The sequence below is a fragment of the Dermacentor variabilis genome, chromosome 11, assembly GCF_050947875.1.
Source record: "Dermacentor variabilis isolate Ectoservices chromosome 11, ASM5094787v1, whole genome shotgun sequence".
Classification (NCBI taxonomy): Eukaryota; Metazoa; Arthropoda; class Arachnida; order Ixodida; family Ixodidae; genus Dermacentor; species Dermacentor variabilis.
In genome coordinates this window covers 123601114-123623345 of record NC_134578.1, presented here as the reverse complement: position 1 = coordinate 123623345, position 22232 = coordinate 123601114, and the positions used below count along the sequence as shown (strand labels likewise).

The 22232-nt window shown below is 46.3% G+C and overlaps 1 protein-coding gene across 1 annotated transcript in view; it reads left to right on the top strand.

Annotated features, from left to right (window-relative positions):
- The first annotated feature begins 928 nt into the window (after window positions 1–928).
- Window positions 929–22232, top strand: part of LOC142564191 (putative cytochrome P450 49a1) — a 151289-nt gene continuing 129985 nt past the window's right edge. Inside the window, exon 1 of the mRNA XM_075675094.1 lies at window positions 929–1121. Within this exon, the coding sequence (XP_075531209.1) occupies window positions 929–1121 (193 nt within the window). The remainder of the gene's footprint in view (window positions 1122–22232) is intronic.

Below are 22232 nucleotides of genomic sequence, written 5' to 3'. Positions count from 1 at the left end.
AAGGGGGTGGCGGCTCTCTCGGATCCGCGGAAGTAGCGAGGAACCAAGACCTCGAGGAGCACAATGCACGAGACTGACGTAGTGGCCGCGTCGCGGTAAAAGCTTGTCCTCCCTGCGTGGAGGGAGCCTAACCGACTCTGCAGGCATATTTACTAAAGTTGTTCTCTCTGTCTCTTCCCGGTTAATACCACAGCAGTTTAACTGAGTGCACTAACACCAGTCCGGGTTGCTCTCTCTCTCTCATGAGCGCTGGATGGAGAAATCGAGCAATGGTTAAGGCAGGGGCATTCCAGCGTGGGCACAACGCGAAAGCGCAATGCGTGCATTTATATAATAGCCCATTTAAGGCAAACCATTCCGTCAATTTTATACGTTAACCTGTTGCCCGCGGCATCTGACATAGCCGGTGTTTCGGTCATGGACGACCATCTCAACGGATGCAGCAAGCTTATTTTAAGACCTGCTATAGGGTCATTGCTCGACACCATTCTTCTTGTATGTGGAGTAGTAGAGCGCGCACAGTTCATGGGGCGCTCTTAGTTTAGCTGCATGAAAATAAAAAGACAGAAAGGCGCCATAGCTGAATGAAGAAAGTATAATTAAATAAAATGATTGCTTTTAAAGTTGGTCGACGTGGCATCAGAAACGGCTCAATCCGGTTGCTCGCAAATGCAGAGTACGCTCCCGATTACAACGACCGCCTGACTGCCAGCAATTACTGGGATGCTTAAACAATCACCAGAAAAGGGGCAACAGCAGCAGCAGCCTTGCAGCGACAATCCGCGGAACTATGCCGTTCTCATGCGTCATTTTTATCCAGCCGTCACTACTGATATACATCTCGTCCGACAAAACACACCTGCCTGCCACCCTGCCGGAATGCAACGGCACTTGTGTCGCACTTAGCTGATGAGCAGAACGGCTCAGGATGCTGCTCGCTGTTGCATGTACGAGAACAATGCAGAGAAAACTAACTTCTTTTCAAGTTTCTAAACAGCTTTTCAGTGTCGCTTCACTCAGCTGTGCCGACCAGCTAAAAGGCCCCAAACCCTTCAGCGATGTTCCAAGGATTCCAGCTCTACCGATTGTGGGAAGTTCGTGGATATATTTTCCTATTCTTGGTAAGCACAATATTTGCGTAATGTAGTAAAGTTCCTATTTTCGCTCATATTGACTGAAGTTTCCATCAAGAAAACGCTACAGCCTATTTAGAACGACTACGTTGATTCTTAGTAGAGTGGTTTGCTGGTCCAGTTGGTGCATGGTGAACCTAAAAGGGGTTCCAGCAAGTACGCACGCGAGCACATGTAAGAAAGACAGGACCAGCATAGCGGTGTCCCTTTCTTCTTAATTGTGCTCGCGTCCATTCCTGCTGGAACCCCTTTTACGTTATCGTTGATTTGATTTCTTGTTATATAACCGCCCGTTTTATGCGCCTAAATTTTACTTAAGCTAGAATTTCCAAAACGCAAAAAAAATTATTTCCGCTAGCAATCTAAATGCATAATCGTGCATTCACCAGCCTCTAATTTTCTTTCGAAGTAATTAAGCAATAACCACCAATTAGAGCTTTCTAAATCAGTTCTCACGAAGGCGTTAAGCTGGAGAAGGAATCATGGAAGGAAACATTTGTCGTCAAACCCACACTATCCAAAGATAAGAGAAAAAAAACCGTACGTGTTGTTGAACAAAGAATGCTTCGCAGTTTAATGAAAAATGATTACGGTTCGGGGTGGGGGGGGGGGGGGGGAGTTCCCGGAAGCCGGGACGAACGCCGTACCGCGGCAGTCACGCTGCCACCTGCACTAGCCTGGAGGCTAACAAATGGTAGCGTCCGGGCGAAATAACTCAGAAATTGAAGCACAAGGACACAGAATACTGCAAATTAGATCGCCGGAAGCCCGCAACGTTTTTCTTTAACTTGGAAGCATTATTTTTTGGGAAACTCGTATGAGTTTTCTTTGTACATTCGAATACTGTGAAGTAGATGAAATTTTTTTCTTAACATTGAAGCCTGACATTTGTATACGGTGTGTTCCAAAGTCATATCCACTCGCAACGCATTATCAGTGCATCAGGTTCTATATGTGAGTTGCCGGAGTGTGCGACAAAATGCATTATCCTTCTACTTATTTCTTAGCTTGAATTGAAAAAGAGGCGTTTTCTTGAAAAAGCAAGCGGCACAACATATTCTTTTTAGCGGACGTTTGGCAATGGTTATCTTAGAGCTGGTGCTGTAGCTCCATAATTTGTTACACTTGCGCCATGTGATAAAACTGCACTAAATTCATAATTTGCAATATATGCTGTTAGTATATAGACAAAAACTTGTTTAATTACATTTTGACAATTACTCAGATATGCATTTTGACTTTTTTTCCAAGCAATACGCCCATCTTCCGGTAAACCAGCTGAATGAGTAGATTAGTGCTACATGTCGCGGGTAATTTTTAATATTTCTGGCAACGTCAAAAACACCTGGAATATTTTCATAGAGCAGTGCATTTTTTCACCACGTTGCTCCGCACGCAGTGATGTAGGAGTACAGGTGAGCAATACGTTTAGTGTGATAGTAAGCACTCCTGTCGATCAACGCTACAAGTTCAGTAGTATGGAGTGCAAAGTGCAAAGCGCTAATGTTCTGCCGGATGTCACTACCTTGAACTAAATAAACATAGCACCCGAAAAATGCTCAGTCGATGCTAAAGCAAAAACAAAAGAGTATGGCAGACACGCAATGAATGACATGGCATTTGCAGAAGCACAGCGATATTTCCACCGAAGGCTGTGCACATGCCTAGATTATAAACGAAATTGCATACAATACGTGGTTCATGGAGCACGGAGATAAAAAAAGAAATATCCGTCGAAAACATCGTTCCTCGGAAATCTATACGTGCGTTCTTGATTACCGAACATTCCTAGCTAACCAGAACATAGGTACAAACTAGACATTGAAGTGGTAGTAATGCCAACCTAAAACAATTTATAATATTGCATCTTTTGAAATCTTGCGCTGGACAGGCGCTGTATCTAGAAATTCTTAGAATGTTTCACTTACTAGACCATCAGGAGAACAACACACTGCGATTACTCAGAACATACCGGCACTTCAGTGCTGGAAAACCGGAGGGTGCAGCAAGCCCCCTTCCTGCACCACGCCAATTGATCCTGACTAGGCACCGCCCCTTGGCTGAAATTAGGTTATTCCTATGATAATGAGGATATAGAGCTCCAACGAAAGATGCGTGTGTTTTATAAGCAATGCTTTCTTTGTCTACTTTCCCACCCTTGGTGTGGCTGCCTGCCTACTGAGATGCCTGGATGCACGCGAAATTGCCGCACGCGGTAATTTTGCGCGTAGTCGTGGGCCTCTTTCAAGATCGGAAAACACATTTATGCAGGGCATATTTAGTAAAAGAACGCTGTATACAATTTTCTAATTGACACAGTTGAATCATTAAGACTAATTATTTAGTTACTCAGTATGAAAAAAACATACTCCGAGTATATCCATGCGGCGGCAAACATAATTACCTAGGCTTTGTCCCGCTATGGGGCATTTGCATATTTTCAAATCTTGGCGTATGATAGTTGGGACAACCTGTATAAGGAACGGTAAATGCATCTAAACATCGTGAACAGTTTTTCAACGTGTAAATACATCAAACAGATTCAATGTGCATATTTAAAATAATATACTATTAATGAAAAGAGCAAGTCACTTAACTAGTGTACTACATATTACATATAAGTAAAGAATATTAGAGCGTTACGAAAACAATGCCAAGAAGCTAAGGAAGTAAAAATGAGCCATAGTTCGAAAAAATGGAAATTTTGACGATTATAAGTAAAAACTATTTTCCTAACTGCTTGTTACATCTTCCACTAACATTACAAAATTAGAATGCACGACTATGTTAGTTATAGAAGCATCTAGATTATTCCACTCGTGAAGAACACGGCAAAAAAAGGAAAACTGAAGTATGTCATTGTAGAAAAGGACCTCATTTACTCAATACGGTTACTTGTGACGAGCTATGCTGAATTTAGAAAAGGTAACGCACGCAGAATCATCTATTTTGAGTCGGTTCTCTAGTATTTCATGCAGAAATTTTAGACGATCTTCCTTTGATCGAGGGGCCACAGTTGTAAGCCCTGACTCTCTTTGGCATTTTCTGTGGCCAAACCTGATAGCCTTTCTCTAGATAGTTTTTGTTTAGATTTATTAGTTTTAGTGTACGTTCTGGGGACGAACCTAATTGCCTTTCTCTGGATGTTTTGCAGTTTAGATATATTAGCTTTAGTGTACGGGAATCACAAGCATTAGCATACTCGAGGACAAGTATCACGAATGCAGTGTGAGTTAAAAGTTTGAAGCTAGTTGGTGCCAGCCGCAGACACCTTTTGAGAAAAAGAGAATTTTCGTAATGCACAAGAACTAACGTTGTTATTATGCGATTCCCTGTTAAGTTCGGACGTTATAGTTAAAGTAAGATACTTTTTATGATGAACTCTAGTCACGAGGGTGCCGTTTTTGTGTAGCGAAAAAGCCATGGTTTTTTCCTATTTTTCTCGTTACTGTCATGCAAACCGTTTCGCTTCTGTTAATGGTCAGCTGCCACTTATCGCACCATTCCGCTATTTTCGCTAGTGAGTTATTGAGCAGAATGTGACCCTCGTGATTATGCATTTCTCTGTCTATTATGCAGTCGTCTGCAAAACATTTCACGGTGCACTCAATGCTATTTGTAATGTAATTGGTAAAAAATAAAAAAATAACAGCGGACGCATTACCCATTATGGGACACCTGACGAAACAGGGACAGAAGCAGATGACGAGAAACTGCGATCGGTGAGTGAGTGAGTGAGTGAGTGAGTGAGTGAGTGAGTGAGTGAGTGAGTGAGTGAGTGAGTGAGTGAGTGAGTGAGTGAGTGAGTAAAAGCTTTATGAAAAATAAATAAAGATTAGATGATTGGGCCCATCTTCGAGGGCCCCACTGGCACGAGCGACTGGGGGTCCTGGAAGCTCACTGGGCTTGGTACTGAGGAGCAAATTGGCTCTCCAGACCTTCATCCGCAAGCCATGCCTCCCCTGCCTATTATTCAATCGTCGATGTCTGTGTATTATGGGGCTGTCTATGTGTGGCGGCCTCTTGAGGCATTCACACGTGATTTGTTTTAGTGCGGGTGTGTCTTTGCACCGCGGGCACTCTTCAGTGAACCTCGTGTGGTCGGTGCAGGTTGGGTTATGTATTCATCTGAATACGACGCCACTCCCTATCCTGCTGGCGGTTTGAATGTGAGTGAGAATGTGGAAAACGTCTCTGTTCCTGTCTTTGCTGTAAGAGGATGTCACAAGAATTCGGTGGAAGGTCGTCGCTGGGCCATTCCGTTGCTCACACGTTTAATGCTATACGGTCTGCCCTCGGGTTTCCTGCCAGTGCCTCGTGGGCCGGCCACCATATAGTCATACCAGTTGACTGCCTAAAATTTTGCTTATTGATTGGGGTGTCATTCTATCTAAAAACAGGCGGCAAGGCTTTTGTGGCTCGTCGTCCTGAATGGTCAAGGCGATGGCTGCAGCCTCTGCCACGCATACAGAAGTGGCTTTGAAGGATGCCGCTATTATTTTGTACTGACGCGTAGGGACTATGGTGAAAGTGTTTGAGCTAGTTCGACTCGCATCCGTGTAATACACACCCGGTCCCATGCCAAAACGTTTGTCAATAGCCTTTACCTTTGCTATGCGCTGTCCGGGATGGTACTTGGGGTGCATGTTTTTAGGAATTGGGGCCACCTTGACGTGCGATCGAACGTTGAGATAATTGGCGTTTCCTCGCCCCAATACTGCGGTCACCGAGTAATGCTTAATCTCGGCAATATTTCCCTGCCCTGATTTGAACAAAGTCGTTCTTTCTGAGCATATAACGTCGCTACTGCGTACTCATAAAAAGTGTTGCGCAGACGAATTCCCTAGAAACTCTCTGTGCTAGCGCATACGGGAAGACCAACAGCAACTTTGAAGGCTTGTGGTTTTGTCTATATTATCTCTTGGTTTGTCGAAGCCTTATACGGAAGGGCATTTGTGATGCGACTAATTGCGAATGCGTGCACCAGGCTGCCGTTCTCTCCCTCAGTAAGGCAGGCTCTGCTCCTTGCCACTCTCCGCATCATTCGAGCCACGTTTCCCGCCACCCCCTTTAATTGTTCAAGGGTGTGGCATGTCACAGCGCTCTTCTGTATCAACAGCCCCAATATTCTGGCTATGTCCACTTCTCGAATCAGCACCCCGTCGAGAGTCAGAGTGATTCACATCCAGTCCATCTTTTTTTGCCTATTTTGCACGCACCCGAATGAGTGCAGATTTCTCGGCTGTGCATGCGAAGCTCTCGAGTATTTCACGATTGCGTCTATTAATCTTTGAATAGTTTCTTGCTTGCCTCCATCGAACACCTAGTGAATCCAAAGCATGATGTCATCGGCATATATTGCACAGCCACAATTCGAGTGTTTATCTAGCTCCAGGGCTAGCTTTTTCAATCCCACATTAAATAGCAGTGGAGAGGGTACAGCCCCCTAAGGGGTGCCTCTGTCGGGACAGTTGAAGGCGTTTGGACCTCGTGAAGCCAAATCTGATTGTGGCCGCGCGGTCACTGAGGAACGAGCGCACGCAGTTATAAATTCATGGTCCACAGTTTACGGCTCCCAGTCGCCCCCCCCCCCCCCGAATAGTGTGGTGGCAGATGGCGTCGAATGCCTTTTTGATATCGAATACCAATGCAAGTTTGTCGTCCGATCCTCTGCTGGTGTGCAGGACCTCATACTTTTGTAGTAGTCCTGCACCGACACGTGGGTTGGGAAACCGAACATGTATGAAGGGAACATATTGTTTAATTATATGTGTGATGGGTGAGATAACAAGCTTTTTAACCTTGCAGTCACAATCCATTATTAACTACAATGGAACTGTTAGAGCTGTAATTCTGGCAGGTAATGTAGTATACCAGACACAATCAAACGCTTTGCCTAAGACCAGTTTTATTACGATAAATATTACTTCAAGCAAGATGGTGTACGACCTCTGTTAGCGAGCGACTGTCGATAAAACTCTTCCAAAAACATGTTGGACGTCTACTAGAAAATTTTATTCAACATATCTGCTTATGTACTTGAGAATAATGTGTTCCAATATATTAAACAGTGTGCAGGTAAGTGAAATTGATTTATAGTTAGATGGTATGTTAGTATGCCTTGACTTATGGATAGGTACATTTTTAGCAACTTTCCAATCTTCAAGTAGTTCTGATGGCGAAAGTGACGCGGTAAATACGACCGATATATTTGCCTACATTCAGCATGTATTTTCAAGAAATCATTCTGGACGTTATCAGGACAACCCGCCGTGGTTGCTCAGTGGCTATGGTGTTGGGCTGCTGAGTACGAGGTCGTGGGATTGAATCCCGGCCACGGCGGCTGGATTTCGATGGGGGCGAAATGCGAAAACACCTGTGTACTTATACTTAGGTGCACGTTAAAGAACCCCAGGTGGTCGAAATTGCCGGAGTCCTCCACTAGGGCGTGCCTCATAATGAGAAAGTGATTTTGGCGCGGAAAACCCCATAATTGTTTCGTTTAACAGGACCATTTGCTTTCTTCACGTCTAGTTCAAGTAATTGCTTAAATATTCCGGAGACATTTATTGTTACTCTGTCAATAGTGGCGAATGATGACGGTGGCTAATATGCAAGTCTGCCGTTATCTTTAGGAAACACTCAGTGAAAGTGTTGGTTAAATTTGTGAGCGGGTGCCAATTTTCCCTCGCGCGGGCTAGCTTAAGTTGGTTCGTCGAAAATCGCGCTGGCGTGGCCTGGCATGCTAAGAACATTGCTAAAATGAATATTCAGCATAGATGAGTCGGCAGGCCGGTGCTGTGTACCTGGACGAAATGGCCCGACAATGCTATACTGCTATGCGAAAATCTTTATGATGCGCATAGAACTTCATAGGCCCCGGCAGCTTCGTGTAGCCAGTGCCAGAGCAGTTTGTTTACTTCCCTGCATGTTCGTTCAAAGTGTTGCATGCGGTTTACTTGAAGTTTGACCTAGCCACGGCATCCATTGGCGAATGGTCTGGGCGCACGTTCTTTTGTTATCGTGCAAGTTGACGCTGCGGCATACGATGCGCTGTGCCTCGTCGTGACGATAAATACGTAGCGCTCCGCGAAGAAACGTCGCGCTACACAGGCTATGAGTGTCCGAACGGCAAAAAATTACTAAGCCTAATGTTTTATAAATGATAATGTGGGGCAATGTTCTCTTTTCTGATAATTGTTGGATATGCAGTCATGGTGTCGGGCGAAATTGCGGAAGATTCTGTGAAAACCTTTCGTGTATGTTGCTATGCATTACGACTGTGTGCTGGTTATAGTACTTTTCATACAATGAAACATGTTTTGTTAAGTCAATTATATCGGCTGCATTATTTTACACAAATAAATGTTAAACTCCATATGAAACTACTGGGCCCCTCCCATTTATTTTCATCGTATTCGCTCACCTTCCTGAAGAACCTACTAGAGCAATTGCCATTATTAACAGCCTAATTATGTACACATTCAGACATACGCCACTCCTATACCTTAATCGGACGCTGGCGCTTCAGCTGAGGCGAGTCGCAAGCTCGTCTCAGGCTCAAAATAGAAATAACTGCTGGTGTAGCGGTCAAAATGCCGAGCGCTAAGGAAATTCAAACTTTCGCGCCAATAAGTATAAGCTCTTGACGTCACTGTCAATTCCGGTTGTGACGTCAGTTCTTATTCTTTCGGTTTGTTGCTTAGTTCTCCCCCGATACGTATATGACACCGGTTGTAGCGAGCTGACATTTTCTTGACATGTGGGCTTCTATGGAAGCTTTGCTACCAGTTTGCATATGCCTTGGTTATACATCTGCACGCTCTGCGTCAGTTATTCGCATTTACAAACTTGTACATCGTTTATTTTACAGAAACATCAGAAACGTGCCGTATCATGACGTGGATTAGAATTATTTTACAGTTTGTCCTGCACTGCTGCCAAGCCTAGTAGTAGCGTGTCTTTTATTGAAGAGAACCTACACAAAGCATGCTTTTTCATGGCACCTTTCCGTTCTCTAGCGATCATGTCAGCTACGCAAGCTGTCCCGCGCGAAGAGTGGCTATCATTCCCCTGTTTCGTCGGGTGTTGGCTTTACGCACTCTCCCTAGTCTCTTTCTACCATACTATCTCCCCTCTCACCTATTGCACGTGAGTATAAAAGTAACAACTGCAACTTCTGCAATGCTTTTGTCGGGGGCAAACGAATAATTACAGCCAGAGAGATACGGCATTGTTTTGACGGCGAGGGAGTGACAGAGTGCACTGTGACAATAACCAGAGAGCTCCAGAGGCCACTGTCGCGACGCCCACTGAGTTCTATATAGAAAGAGCTCACAGAGGCCTGTCCCGGGACTCTAATAATAATAATAATATTTGGGGTTTTACGTGCCAAAACCACTTTCTGATTATGAGGCACGCCGTAGTGGAGGACTGCCGAAATTTTGACCACCTGGGGTTCTTTAACGTGCACCTAAATCTAAGCACACAGGTGTTTTCGCATTTCGCCCCCATCGAAATGCGGCCGCCGTGGCCGGGATTCGATCCCGCGACTTCGTGCTCAGCAGCCCAACACCATAGCCACTGAGCAACCACGGCGGGTCCCGGGACTCTACCGAGCACATTATGCACATTCTCAACGCCTCCCGACGCGGCGTGCGAGACAGCAGCGCCAGCAGCAGCAGTGCAAAAGTCGGGTCAAGAGGCGAAGAATGCTTCGCTTTAAAAAGGGTGCATGAAATTTACTGCGAAATGGCTTATCCCTTCTATGCTTACGTGGGGCCCTATTACTTGACAGTATTCCAATCTGTTTTTATTGCAACTTCTAGAGGCGAAATTAAGGTAATCGTTGATGAAAGCACCGAATGGAGACCATGAGCATTGTTTGAACGGTTGAATTAAACGGTCTTGGCATCTAGAGGAGGTCACTCACCATTCAAAGCGAACACCATTGTCTGCACTTCGACGGTTTTTTTTTTTTAATCTAATTGGCTGATAAGAGGCCAGGAACACACAGTATTAGGAAGGGTTCCAAAGGGGGGGGGGGCAGCTAACGTAGTAAAGTAGATAACCAGATAAGTGTACTGGTGCCGGCGTCTGCGATTGCTCCGCTTTCCTTTGCTTAGCTTAAGTTGCTTCGTCGAAAATCGCGCCGGCATGCCCTAGCATATTAAAAACATTGCTAAAATGATTATTCAGCATAGATGAGTCGGCAGGGCGGTGCTGTGTACCTGGACGAAATGGCCCGACAATGCTCTACTGCTATCCGAATATCTTTATGATGCGCAAAGAACTTCATAGGGCCCGGCAGCTCCGAGTAGCCAGTGCCAGGGCAGTATAAGGGTAGGCATGCATTTCTTTCGAAATGACGCAGTATTGATCTGCCCGGGAAAAAAATCAATCTTGCTCGGCATAATAATGTGTTTTAATGCATTTACACCTCACGTCAACTGGGTCCGTTTTTGTGGTATTGTGACCTGCAAATTGCGAAAGAAAGCGCAGAATCGGAAATAATAAATGTTTCTGTTCTTCGGTGTAATATTGCGCAATACTTGTGTACACGTCATGCCAAGTGGGGAGTATACGCTGTTTTCGAGATGCCGGGTGACCGACAAGCGATGTGGGTGTGGTCCCAAAAACGTTCGACCAATTTTGGAGGACTGATTGTAGAAATGGATTGGAAACCGTTTGCAATAGATTTGCGATATAGCGCCCGCCGTATACCCACTCCTGTATTGCGCATCAAAGGGTATACTTGTTACGCAATTTCGGGTTCGACTTACAGGCATCGCTAAAGCTCAAAGACCTGCCTATGGATGCTGAAATATGGTTAAAGAATGATTTGGCTTCCTTTATTTTGTTTGATTTAGCCCGTCAGTGCGTGCCACTTAGTGTCTGACACACACTGAGAGGCAGGCACGTACCCAGCATTTCTTTTTCGGGGGGGGGGGGGGGGGGAGCGCTCATCCCGAAGTAATTTTTCTATGCAGATAAGGGTGGGGTACATTTACTAGTACAAATGTGACTAATGCCCTCCATTCGCCATAAAGACGCGTAAACCCGCAAAAGAGAAATGCAATAAGGTGTATCTCACAGCTACGCCTGCGAGATACACCTCTTTTGCTTGGCAAACAAGGAATCACATCAAATGGCCTTGCGCAGGAAAGAAGCGCGGGAAAAGCACTGCCAGGAACAAGTGAACAAGGGAAAGTGTAAAGATTTCTAGTATAGTTTTTTCAGTTACCTCTGGAAGAACTATAGTAAAATACATATTTGCGGAACAATCACAGTTCATTTGGATCGCTCGTTTACTGCTATACCAAGCAAAGCCGACTGGCATTGTTGTTATTTGAGCAATTGCGTAACCATGCGTGGGCGCCACTCGCGCACAACCACGCAGAGAGCGGGATGTTGCCGTTCTAGACGTACTGGGCCCACTGCGGAGGGTTAGAAAACACCCACATAAGCACAGCAGAGAAGTGGCTACATCAGGCAGCTCGAGTGATAACTGTGGAAGCGTCGTTCAAATTGACGGAATGGTTCTCCACTTCCGGTGGCATTTTCTCTACTTTCCTTGAGAGCGCAGCTCTTTGGCGAACGTTCCGGTGTTTAGCGTCGCCGTCGGCCTCGCCGTCGTGACTCGTCGTAACCATGGTCACCATCTGCACTCTGCTCTGGCTGCGCGCGCTCCTGCTGCCATCTCTCGTGCGCGGCGCGAATATTCTTCTCGCCTGGTCATAGTTTCATACAAGAAGAGCAGTTATAGAAAACTTGATGCCCCTTGTCCTCCAAAGCCGGATCACGTGTTCTCGCCTTTCCTCTCGCCCCCTTCCTCCGCGCAGTGCCATTGCGGTGACTCTCGCCGCTATCGTCCACTCCACCCTCGCCGTTCCTTCTCCCGCTGTCGCGGCACTTCCGTGGTGCCGGCGGCGGGCGCTCCTTGACGCCTCGCGCCTGATCCACGGCTCTCCGCTCCTCCGTCTCCACGTCGCGTGGCTGTACGGCTCTCACTCGTGTCTCGCGCTTCCTCGTTTGTGGGGTGTGTTCCTCAGCGGCTTTTGTTGCCTCTGGCAGTGCTTACGCCTGGGTGTCCTTCTGTCGCCTACACTCTTGCCCTACACATCCTCTTACCTGGTGCAGTGTCGTTGCGGTGACTCGAAAGACAGTTATAGCGTTTCATCCCCTTGTACTTCCCACCCCAACCTTGTGCGGCCACATTGAGGCTTGTCTGTGAGTGAATGAGCGTGTGTCCTCTACTCAATACCCCTGTTCTCCAACCGTTCCCTCATCCCACTTCAGAAGAAACATTAAACAATAATTGGTAATCTCCCCCCTCTCCACGGTGGTGACCCACTATAATATGGCACCCTGGCGCATTGCTGGAGCGCCGGCTCGATAGTGGCGGATCGCGGTGTGCGCTGCCCAATCCAAAACGCAGAACCGCCTCCGTTCGGCACTGCGTGTTCTGTATGCGGTTGCCTGTTGTTGAAATAAGGCAGCAGCTACGCTCAAAGAATGCATTACCAAGAAGCGTAATTATCGGGCAATTTTTTTTAAATAACAAGATGTAGATCCATAAATATCTTCACAAACAGCGATTACACTTGCAAATGTTCGCTTTTCCTTCCTGTTTGGCTGTTGTCTTGGCTTCGTTCTGTGGTAGATCGCTTAATTTCTCAACTCTTTGCGACTCTTCGTGCCAGTTGTCAACACTCCACGAAAAGTTCTGTACAATTAGGGAAAAACCAGACGAGGTAACGGGTGAGAGTCGTACATATTATGCGTTTAAGGATTATTGTAGGGTTTGAAGATGGGCCGTTGTTCCGCATTATTTTAATTGACACCTTATCTAGCCCATATCGCTAGTATATGGTTCCGAGGATCTGCCAGCGTCAAGGTGAGCCGTCACTCGAGCAATTAATGAAAAAAAAACAAGGAAAAGTTGAACGCAAGTGGCGTTTTCTCCGGCCGCAACTCGTCCCATGAGCATACAGACCAGTTTACGAATCGAATCCCTTTCCTGGTCCCTAGATCAGCCTAAGCAAGAAAGGTTCAACGAAAGAAGCAACAGCGATGCTCGTGACCGTTGAATAGATGGTGACAACAGAACGCATCTCTGAACTTTATTCGCATGGGCATTGAATCGCTGAGAAAATTTGCCTTAAAACCCCAAGAGATGACGATGACTACCGCCATCCAAAAGGAGTGAAAAAGGCAGCAAAATGTTGACCGCCCTATAGCTGTGAAGTCTCAACATTGATTTCGCGGCGCTTTAGGAATGTGTGAGGAGTGGTGGCGTAGGTGGGGAGTGGGGCAGAATATGTCACTTAATTTTGGGAAGGAAGCCGTGGCCCCCCCAGCCCCTTCCCCCACCCCCTGGATGCGTGCCTGCTGAGGGGTTATTCCGGCTCTGTTCACAGTAGAGCAATTATAGAGGGCGACCACTTTTAAGTTTTACGGACTTTTTCAAAAACGCCTGTTGCAGATAGCGTTATTCTTATCCTTGAGCTAGATAACTCGAAGAGGCAGGCAATAAGAAATCGAAACACATTCTGAAGGAATGAAAAAATTCACTAACTAGTTTTGTATCAATTACCTTGCGGTACACACTGCAATATATCAGTTGTATCTGTTGAGTCTGCTAAAGACATCCACTTGAAGTTAATGTCAAGGATGACACCAGTTTCGAGACATTATTTGCCAAATTGTGGCATCAAATACATAGGTGTTCCAGTTACCATTCCGCTTCAATTCATAAAGGAGTATATTGGGAAGAAGTAAATAGACCAACAGCGCATTTTTGCGGAGAGTCTGATGGCGCATTTCCGCAAACTGGTGTCGTGGAAATTCATTCGAAGTGGATACGCCTGACAAGCTCACCGGCTGCAATTCGTAAATTGCAATATGTGCCTTAAATCAAATAATTCAGACGTGAATTAGTGAATTTTTATTGGCTGAATATGTCTTTCCATTTTTTTGTGCAAGCAATGTCCACCTATGTGAACAATCCAGCCCAAGGACTAGAACTGTGTTGTCTGCGACAGGCAGTTTTTCCAAGATGCCTTAAAATTAAGAATTATCACCTTTGTGTAAGCGCGCAGTAAACTGATTATATAAGCAATTAGGTGCCAACGTCTCTGTGGGTTGTTCCCAAAGTAACACATCCAAATGCGCCGTGCCGACCGAGCATATTTGTGGCAATGCGGATCTGAAATCAAGGCATCGCCACACGCATGCCTATTCCGTTTGTATTCATTGCACTCAATTTTCTGCGGAAAAGTGTCCACGATGTCATTTATGGCGCCATCACTGTGGTATGCACATGTGCAGTCATACCTCTTTTCTTGGATGCGATTGACATTGCTAACAGAGCGTGAGCGCCCAATTTCAAAAGCACAACATCAACATTCACTCCAACTTTAGGTGCTATCGCATTAAAACGCACGCGAAATGCGCCTTAGCTTCAGAAATGCAGGATGCCACGGTCTACAATACGACAATCGGATGTGGTAGACAGGCGATACCACGCGCCACTTGCGGCGTAGCACTTAGGTACAGTGTAGCGTATACTTGGGCCTTACCTTGATGGTGCTCGTTAAAGATGGGACCGAGCATACGCGGACATTTAAAATGAGAGTACCTGCAAAAGTCGTTAGTGTGGCTTCCAAAAGAAGTCATTGCAGAAGAGGAAGCTTATTCGTCGTCAAATGCGAAGCAGCGGCGAGTAAACCGTGGCAGAAGTGTTGATATGTGGACTCGATCCCAGCTTTTGTTGTACGAGTCATTATCACGCGTTCAGCTTCGGCACAATGCTTTTGCGTGCGCCGCCGATTTTTCATACGATGTCGTCACCACAGCTGTTTTCATGTTTCAGAATGCGCACAATATTATTTCCACAGCCGTACAACGCTTTAAAATTGTTACAATAGTGTATGTAAATGCATCCTCGTATTCAGAAATGCATCTTGATTTCGATGGCATACTTTACTTGATATAAATGACGCCTGGCATGAGTATTCCTAGGACGCACATTCTATTTCCTTTTGCACGTTCACGACAGGTGTCACTTTGGTCAAGTCCAGCACGGGCTTCAAGTTAAGATGCATTTCTGAATATGCGTGTATGTTGCCAGTTCGAAAAACTATGGCCTTACGCCTTAATTTCGAAGCCGACAGCAGCCTAGAAAACAAAGTCCATATGAAACCTTTTCTTTCATTACACCTCCACTAGTGGAGCGGTCGACATCAAGCGAGCTAAAAACAGAGCACAAGAGAAAGGCTACCGCCCACGGAAACCACAGACCAAGAGTTCTGAGTCAGTAATTTGCCCTGTCTGTTTTACTTACTGGTTGTCGTGTCTACTTCCGCCGGTTGATATTCGGTCCAGCCCTGATCCTAGGGCTTAGCCCTACCTAAGTGCAGGCGTGTCCTCATAGGGCAACCTGCAGCAGTATAGCACACGCATGTATTTGTGTGTGTGTGTGTGTGTGTGTGTGTGTGTGTGTGTGTGTGTGTGTGTGTGTGTGTGTGTGTGTGTGTGTGTGTGTGTGTGTGTGTGTGTGTGTGTGTGTGTGTGTGTGTGTGTGTGTAAATTATAAAAGCGTTCGGAACCGACCGTTATAGCGGCGCACGGACTCTCAGTAGGAGCGGTCACTCCCGAAAACAGCGCTGTAGAGCTAGACCCATGGGAGATTGCTGGAGAGGGTGGACCACTATGTGTCGCTCTTCTTCGCTACATTTACCCCCAGAAACGAAAAGAGCCGTCCGGCGGCCTAACAGTTGCTCACTATGAGTGGATCATAGTAAGGCTTGAGGCGTTTGACGTTCACAATGTCTCATCCGCGACGACGCATGTCAGAACAAGGTTCAGTTGGTTTCATCGCGGCCGATGCGCGTTCGCCGATACGGTATGGCCCTTCATAATTGGGCAGTAGTTTGGGAAAGAGCCCAGGTGCAGTGGAAGGAACGGAAAGCCGCACAAGCGCTCCAGGAAGAAAGGTGGGTGCAGATGTGGTGTAACCGCGAGTGCTCCTCTGGCGCTAGTCACTGGAGGTAAAGGTGCGTGTGAGATCGCGGCACTATTCAGAATTTCTTGCCTTGGCAGAAATAGGCGCAAATTTAGATGCATCCAGCCGGTATGGTGATATTGTCTCGATAGCGTGCCACAGGTGACTACCGTACAACAAGAAAAAGGGTCAAAAGTCGGTGGTGCTCCGAACAGCAATGTTTTACGCATTGATTACGAGCGGTGGAATGACGTTTCAATTTGTGTGGCAGGAGGCGACGTAGGAAGGAGCACGAAGGAGGCAAGATCACGCGCTGTAGCTGCCAGCATGGCAGCAGTTACGGCGTATCGCGTGAGGTAGTCAACCGCTAGAGTAGCCCAACGGCTTCCAGCCGATGTCAGAGTAAGGGGCAATAGAAATCGACGCCGACGCTCCCAAACGGCCGGGCAGGGCAAGGTAAAGGTTGCAGACCGGCTGCCGAGTGGACGGGTGGAGATTTCCGGCGCTGACAATTGGGGAAAGAGCGAACGAACTTCTGAACGTTACTGCACAACCCTCGCCAGTTGTACCGCTGTCGAAGGCGCTGATAAGTTTTCAAAAGTACCGAGTGTCCACACTGTGGATGGGCGTAGAAATCTGCGCATATGTCAGAACGGAGACTGCAAGGTACTAGAAATAACCAGTGGCTCCCGTCGGGCTTATACTTGCATCAGTGAAGCAGGTTGTGCGAATGGCGAAATGGTGAGCATGACGACGCAGTGTGCGAGTGGTTTGTGGTGCTGATGAGACAGGAAGCACGTCCATAAGAGAGGCAATCCAATGGTCCTTGCGCTGCTCAGACGCGATGGTGGTAAAGTCGAGCGACGGAACGGTAAAGTGGTATAGTGTGGCGCAGGCATTGTCGTCAGGCAAGAGATAATGCGAGAGGGCGTCGGCGTCAGAATGCTGGCGTTCGCTGCGGTAGAACACGCGGATATGTCAGTCCTGCAGGCAAAGTGCCCACCGAGCAGGATGGCCTGAGGGATCTTTCAAAGACAAAAGTCAACATATTGCATGGTAGACCGTGGCTACATCAAATGGACGGTCATACAAATAATACCTGAATTTTGTGAGGGCCCAGATGGTGGCCCGGCGTTCTTTATCTACCACAGTGTAATTGGTCTCAGCTTTCATAAACGTACGACTTGCATAAGCCACAATATATCCAGGAAACTCCTGTTCGCGCTGGACAGGAACAGCCCCAAGGGCAACACCGCTGGCATGTGTATGCACCTCGGTAGTGGCTGTCGGGTAGAAATGGCGCAAAATTGGCGGATAGGTTAGCAAACGACAGAGCATTGTAAAGGCCTCGTTGCACTTGGGCGACCATGAAGTGAGGAGTCCGTTACTTTTGTATAGTTTCTAAGTAGCTTTATCAGGGGCGATGTGATGGCGGTGAAACTGCGAAGGAGACGTCCGAAGTAGGTAAACAGATCAATGAAACTGCGCAATTCTTTGACGGACGTTGGCTTAGGGTATACCGCGACGGCCCGCAGTTTTACTAGATCGCGGAGAATTCCATCTTTCGATACGACGTAAACTAGAATTGTCAGCTGTCGAGCAACAAATCGGCATTTCTTTAGGTTTAGTTGTAGCCGTGCGTTTGTAAAACACACTAAAACAGACCGCAGCTGTTGAAGGTGTGTGGTAAAGTCAGGAGCAAAAACAACAACGTCGCCAAGATAGCATAAGCACGTGTGCCACTTCAAGGCGCGCACAATTGTGCCCATCATGCGCTCAAACGTTGCGGGCGCATTACAAAGTCCAAAAGCCATTACGCTAAATTCGTATAAGCCGTCGGGTGTGACAAAAGCTGTGCCATGGGTACGTCTGCCATGGGTACTTGATGGGCCCTGGGCGCAAATCTAGAGTTGAAAATATTCTGCGCCTTGTAGACTGCCAGTCGCGTCGTCTATGCGCCGGAGAGGGTAGGCGTGCTTGCGAGTAATCTTGTTGAGGCGGCGGTAATCCACACAAAACCGCACAGAACCTTCTTTCTTCGCAACAAGGACGACAGGGGATGCCCATGGACTGTTGGAAAGTCGCATCATGTCGCGGCGAGGCATGTCGTCGTCGTCGACTTTTTCGTTGATTACACAATGTTCTGCGGGAGACACACGATAAGGACGTTGCGGCAATGGCGTTTGCGGGCCAACATCGATGCCATGTGTAACAGTTGGCGTCCGGCCCATGAAAGACTGCCCTCCATCGTAAAAAGGATGAAATTCTTCTATAAGCGACAAAAGCTAAGACCGCTGAACCGGTGTAAAGGCATCGGCAACGAGAACCAAACCGGCGATCGGCCACACGTATAAACAGCACTGAGCAAGAATTGTCATTGGGCCCGTTCATAACTTGCACGTCTTCGTGCGCTTCTACATTGCCAAGTCATTCCCCTCGGAGCAGCAGCACAGGGTATGGAAAGGGGTTGCAAACGAAAATGTTGTTGTAGCCCCGCGCGATGTCCACTGTCGCAAAGTGCAGCAGCAGACCTTTCCGTGTGAGAAAGCGGTCAAACGGAGACAGTAGTGCGACAGCGTCTGAGATTCCGCTGCAGGACATGGGCGCGACCGCTAAGGGGTCCGGGGGAATGTTGGTGTCGGCTTGAACAAGTATTTATTTATTTATTTATTTATTTATTATTTTATTTAGTTACGATTTATTTATTTATTATACTTTCAAAGCCTAGTAGGCATAATAGAAACGAGCGGTGAAAATATACAATGTTTGATGTACAGGGCAAGAATAGAAAATCAATCTATAAGGCACTTTGAACGGCACTTTGAAAGTTAGTCGTGTCACAAATTGAGACTGTGGAGGCGGGAAGGCGGTTCCATTCAATAGGGAAGGCGGTTCCATTCAAAGCTGTTCTTGGCAAAAAGGAAGAATGGCGCAAGTTAGTTCGACAACCTGGCACTTCAGTTTTGTGTTGATGGTCGATGCGAGACGACATGTAACTTGGTGGGGTGCAAATATTTTCTTTAACAGAAGGGTTAAAATAATGTATTCTAAGAAAAAGACAAAGACAAAAGTACTTGGGACGTAACCAAAGGTCAGGTAGATATAGTGTTGCTTTCATGGATGTGACGCTAGAATGACGAGACTAAATTGAGGGAATAAAACGGGTGGCGCGGTTCTGAATGCGTTCAAGGGAAATGGCAAGATTGACACGAGCAGAATTCCGCAAGGCACAAGCACATTCTAATTTTGGAGGGACGAGTGTTTTGTATAGAGTAAGCTTTGGGGAGGTGGGTGCTGATGCAAAGTTTCGTCTCAAATGGCCTAACGCTCGGTCAACATTGTTAGTGACATATACAACATGCGTATGAAAGGTTGCTAGTGAGATACAGGCCAGGATATTTGTAGGAGTTAGCAACCGACAGGATAGCACCGTTAATAGAATATGGGCACACATCACAAACGGAAGAGCTAGAGGAGACGCGCATACTTTCGCATTTAGTTGTGTTAAGCTGCCTTAGCAATTGGTTGCACCAGTTGGATACGCTATCCAGGTCGTCCTCTAACTTACCAGGGTCACTAAGTTTAGTCATTTTTCGATAGGTGACACAATCGTCCGCGAACAGCCTAATGGCTGAATTAGAGATAGTCAGGAAGGTCATTAATTTGTATTAGTAAAAGCAATGGAGCGAGTACCGAGTCTTGTGGTACACGAGATGTTACGGAACAAGGTCTGGACGAAAATTTGTTAGCGGTTACATACTGGGTCCTGTTAAAGAGGAAATCCTTTAGCCATACAAATACCTTGGAGTCAATATTAGGAAAGGAAAGTGTAAAGATCAGTAAATCATGAGAAACAGAATACAAAGCTCGCCAGAAATCCAGAAATACGCAGTCGCTGTCAATTTTCTGATCCGCATTATTGAACAAATCGTTCGTGAAAGAAAGGAGCTGCGTTTCACAGGAAACTGATTTCTAAAGCCATGCTGCGCGTCGGGAAAGAAAGAGTTGGTCTCGAGAAAATAATTAAGATATGAATAAATTATATGCTCCAAGATTTTACTTGGGATGTATGTTAAGGAAATTGGACGTTAATTATTAGCGGAATGAATGTCACCTGATTTATGAACTGGAACCACCTTTCCCACGTTCCAGTCTTTGCGCAGTGCAGAGAGCTGTGAAGACTGGGAAAAAATCTTCCACAAAGTAATAAATGAAAACAATCCATTGCATTTGAACATTTTTGAGTTCATGGAGTAAGGGCCACAAGACAAAGAAATTTTTAGTGTGCTGATAAGTTTGCCGACGCCCACCCAATCAAAATAGATGAAATCCACGGTCAGAAAACTTGTGTGTGATAAGAGTGACACAGCAGCTGCGAGCGACTGCTGAAAAAATGAGAAGGCGTCGTTCCAGATATCACAGCACCTGTGAGGCAAAACAGGCATGTGAGACTGAATTAACTGAATGACATTCTTTTTAGTACTAGTGACAACGGACCAAAACTTTCGAGAGTTAGAAACTAGAAACGCTGGAATGGTATTGCTGGCACTGGCATTGGCTGATGCTGAACAAAAATAATCGGCAATGTGGCGATAATGGGACCAGTAATCAGGACGATTTGTAACTTTAGCGCCAAAACACCCGCATTTTCATGTTGCCAGGGCGCTGTAGCGAATAATTAAACCATGGTGAGCGGGGATAAGGAGGCACCCTTCTTTTAGGCACGTAATGAATAAAAGACAGAAGTTTATTTTTATACAGCAAACACTTTTCATCTACAGTTCGTTATGAGAAGTGCTCAAGGTAGTTTCCAATGAAATACTCAAACTCGGCAGTTATTGAAGAAACAGCGGCTCTGTTATAATCTCGTATAATATTTGAGCTCTTCTTACAGCTGACGTGCGCTATAAGAGTGAAGTGGATCATTAAATGGTAGCTTAATCGTTGCAGGAACGTTAGGGGAGAAATCAAGTTGGGTGCAGTGGTAAGAATGAGGTCCAATGTGTTGGCAGAAGCCCGCGTAGAACATGGGGGGTAGTGTAAAAGTTTAAATAGTGTAAAGCTTTAAAATTCGGAAAAGTGCGGATAATTTTTTAACAGTAACGGAGTCATTCGATCACACAACATTCGGAAAATTGAAGTCCCCAAGTATAAAGAAAGGTGACGTAGGGTATCTTACAATAGGATGAATAATTGCATCATGGAGTTTGTGACTAAAAAGAACTAGAAGCAGCAGGCGGTCTGTAACAGGCACAGAAAATAAACTTGCGGTAAGAAAGGATCACTCGTACGCACACATGTTCCAATGAAGAAACAAGCGGAATGTTTTGTGACAGAAGAGCATGTATAATAGCTATGAAGACTCCCTCTCCTGATTGAATGCCACGGTCATATCGGTACAGATTATAAGAGATTTCGCAATCCAATATTTCGCTGCTTGTTATTTTTGCGGACAGCTACGTTTCAGTAATGAAAGCAATGTCAGCGGCACGTATCGGCCTCCGCGACCCCAACCCATGAGCCGCCCTGCTTCCAGCTTGGATCCCCCCGCTACCGCTTGGGTGCCCTGGAGATCCTGCGCCCCCTGCTTTAATATAACCTCAGGTGCTCTCCTGGGGTCTCCGTTAGCCGGTTACATGTGCCCTCCTGGAGCAGTGCTTGTAAAAATAGCACTCTATTGTCGCGACTAAAAAAGCGACCCGCGACTTATACAACACCAGTCAGAACCTTGGCCCTTCAGGCACAACGATCACCAAATGGAGCCTCCGTGCCCACTGGCTCACCGCGCGGGCAGCCATCGGCGGAGCGTAAACAAACTGGACCGCACTCCGCAATGACGGCATGCCTAGTGGAGAAACGCATACAACATGCGTTAAGAAACTTCTTCCGTTGAGCCTAGGCAGACTCACATATTCAAGAAGCAAAGGCCCCAGATTTTCTTTCGCACCCGCTCTTACTCGCGCCTGCGCAGAAAGGTCGAGCGCCGTCAAAAGCGCCACGCACCGCTGTACCTACTAGTAATCGTAAAAACGCCCCCGCGATATTGAACGAAAACGACAATAGCGAGCCCGGGCATCTCCGAACGAGCAACGACA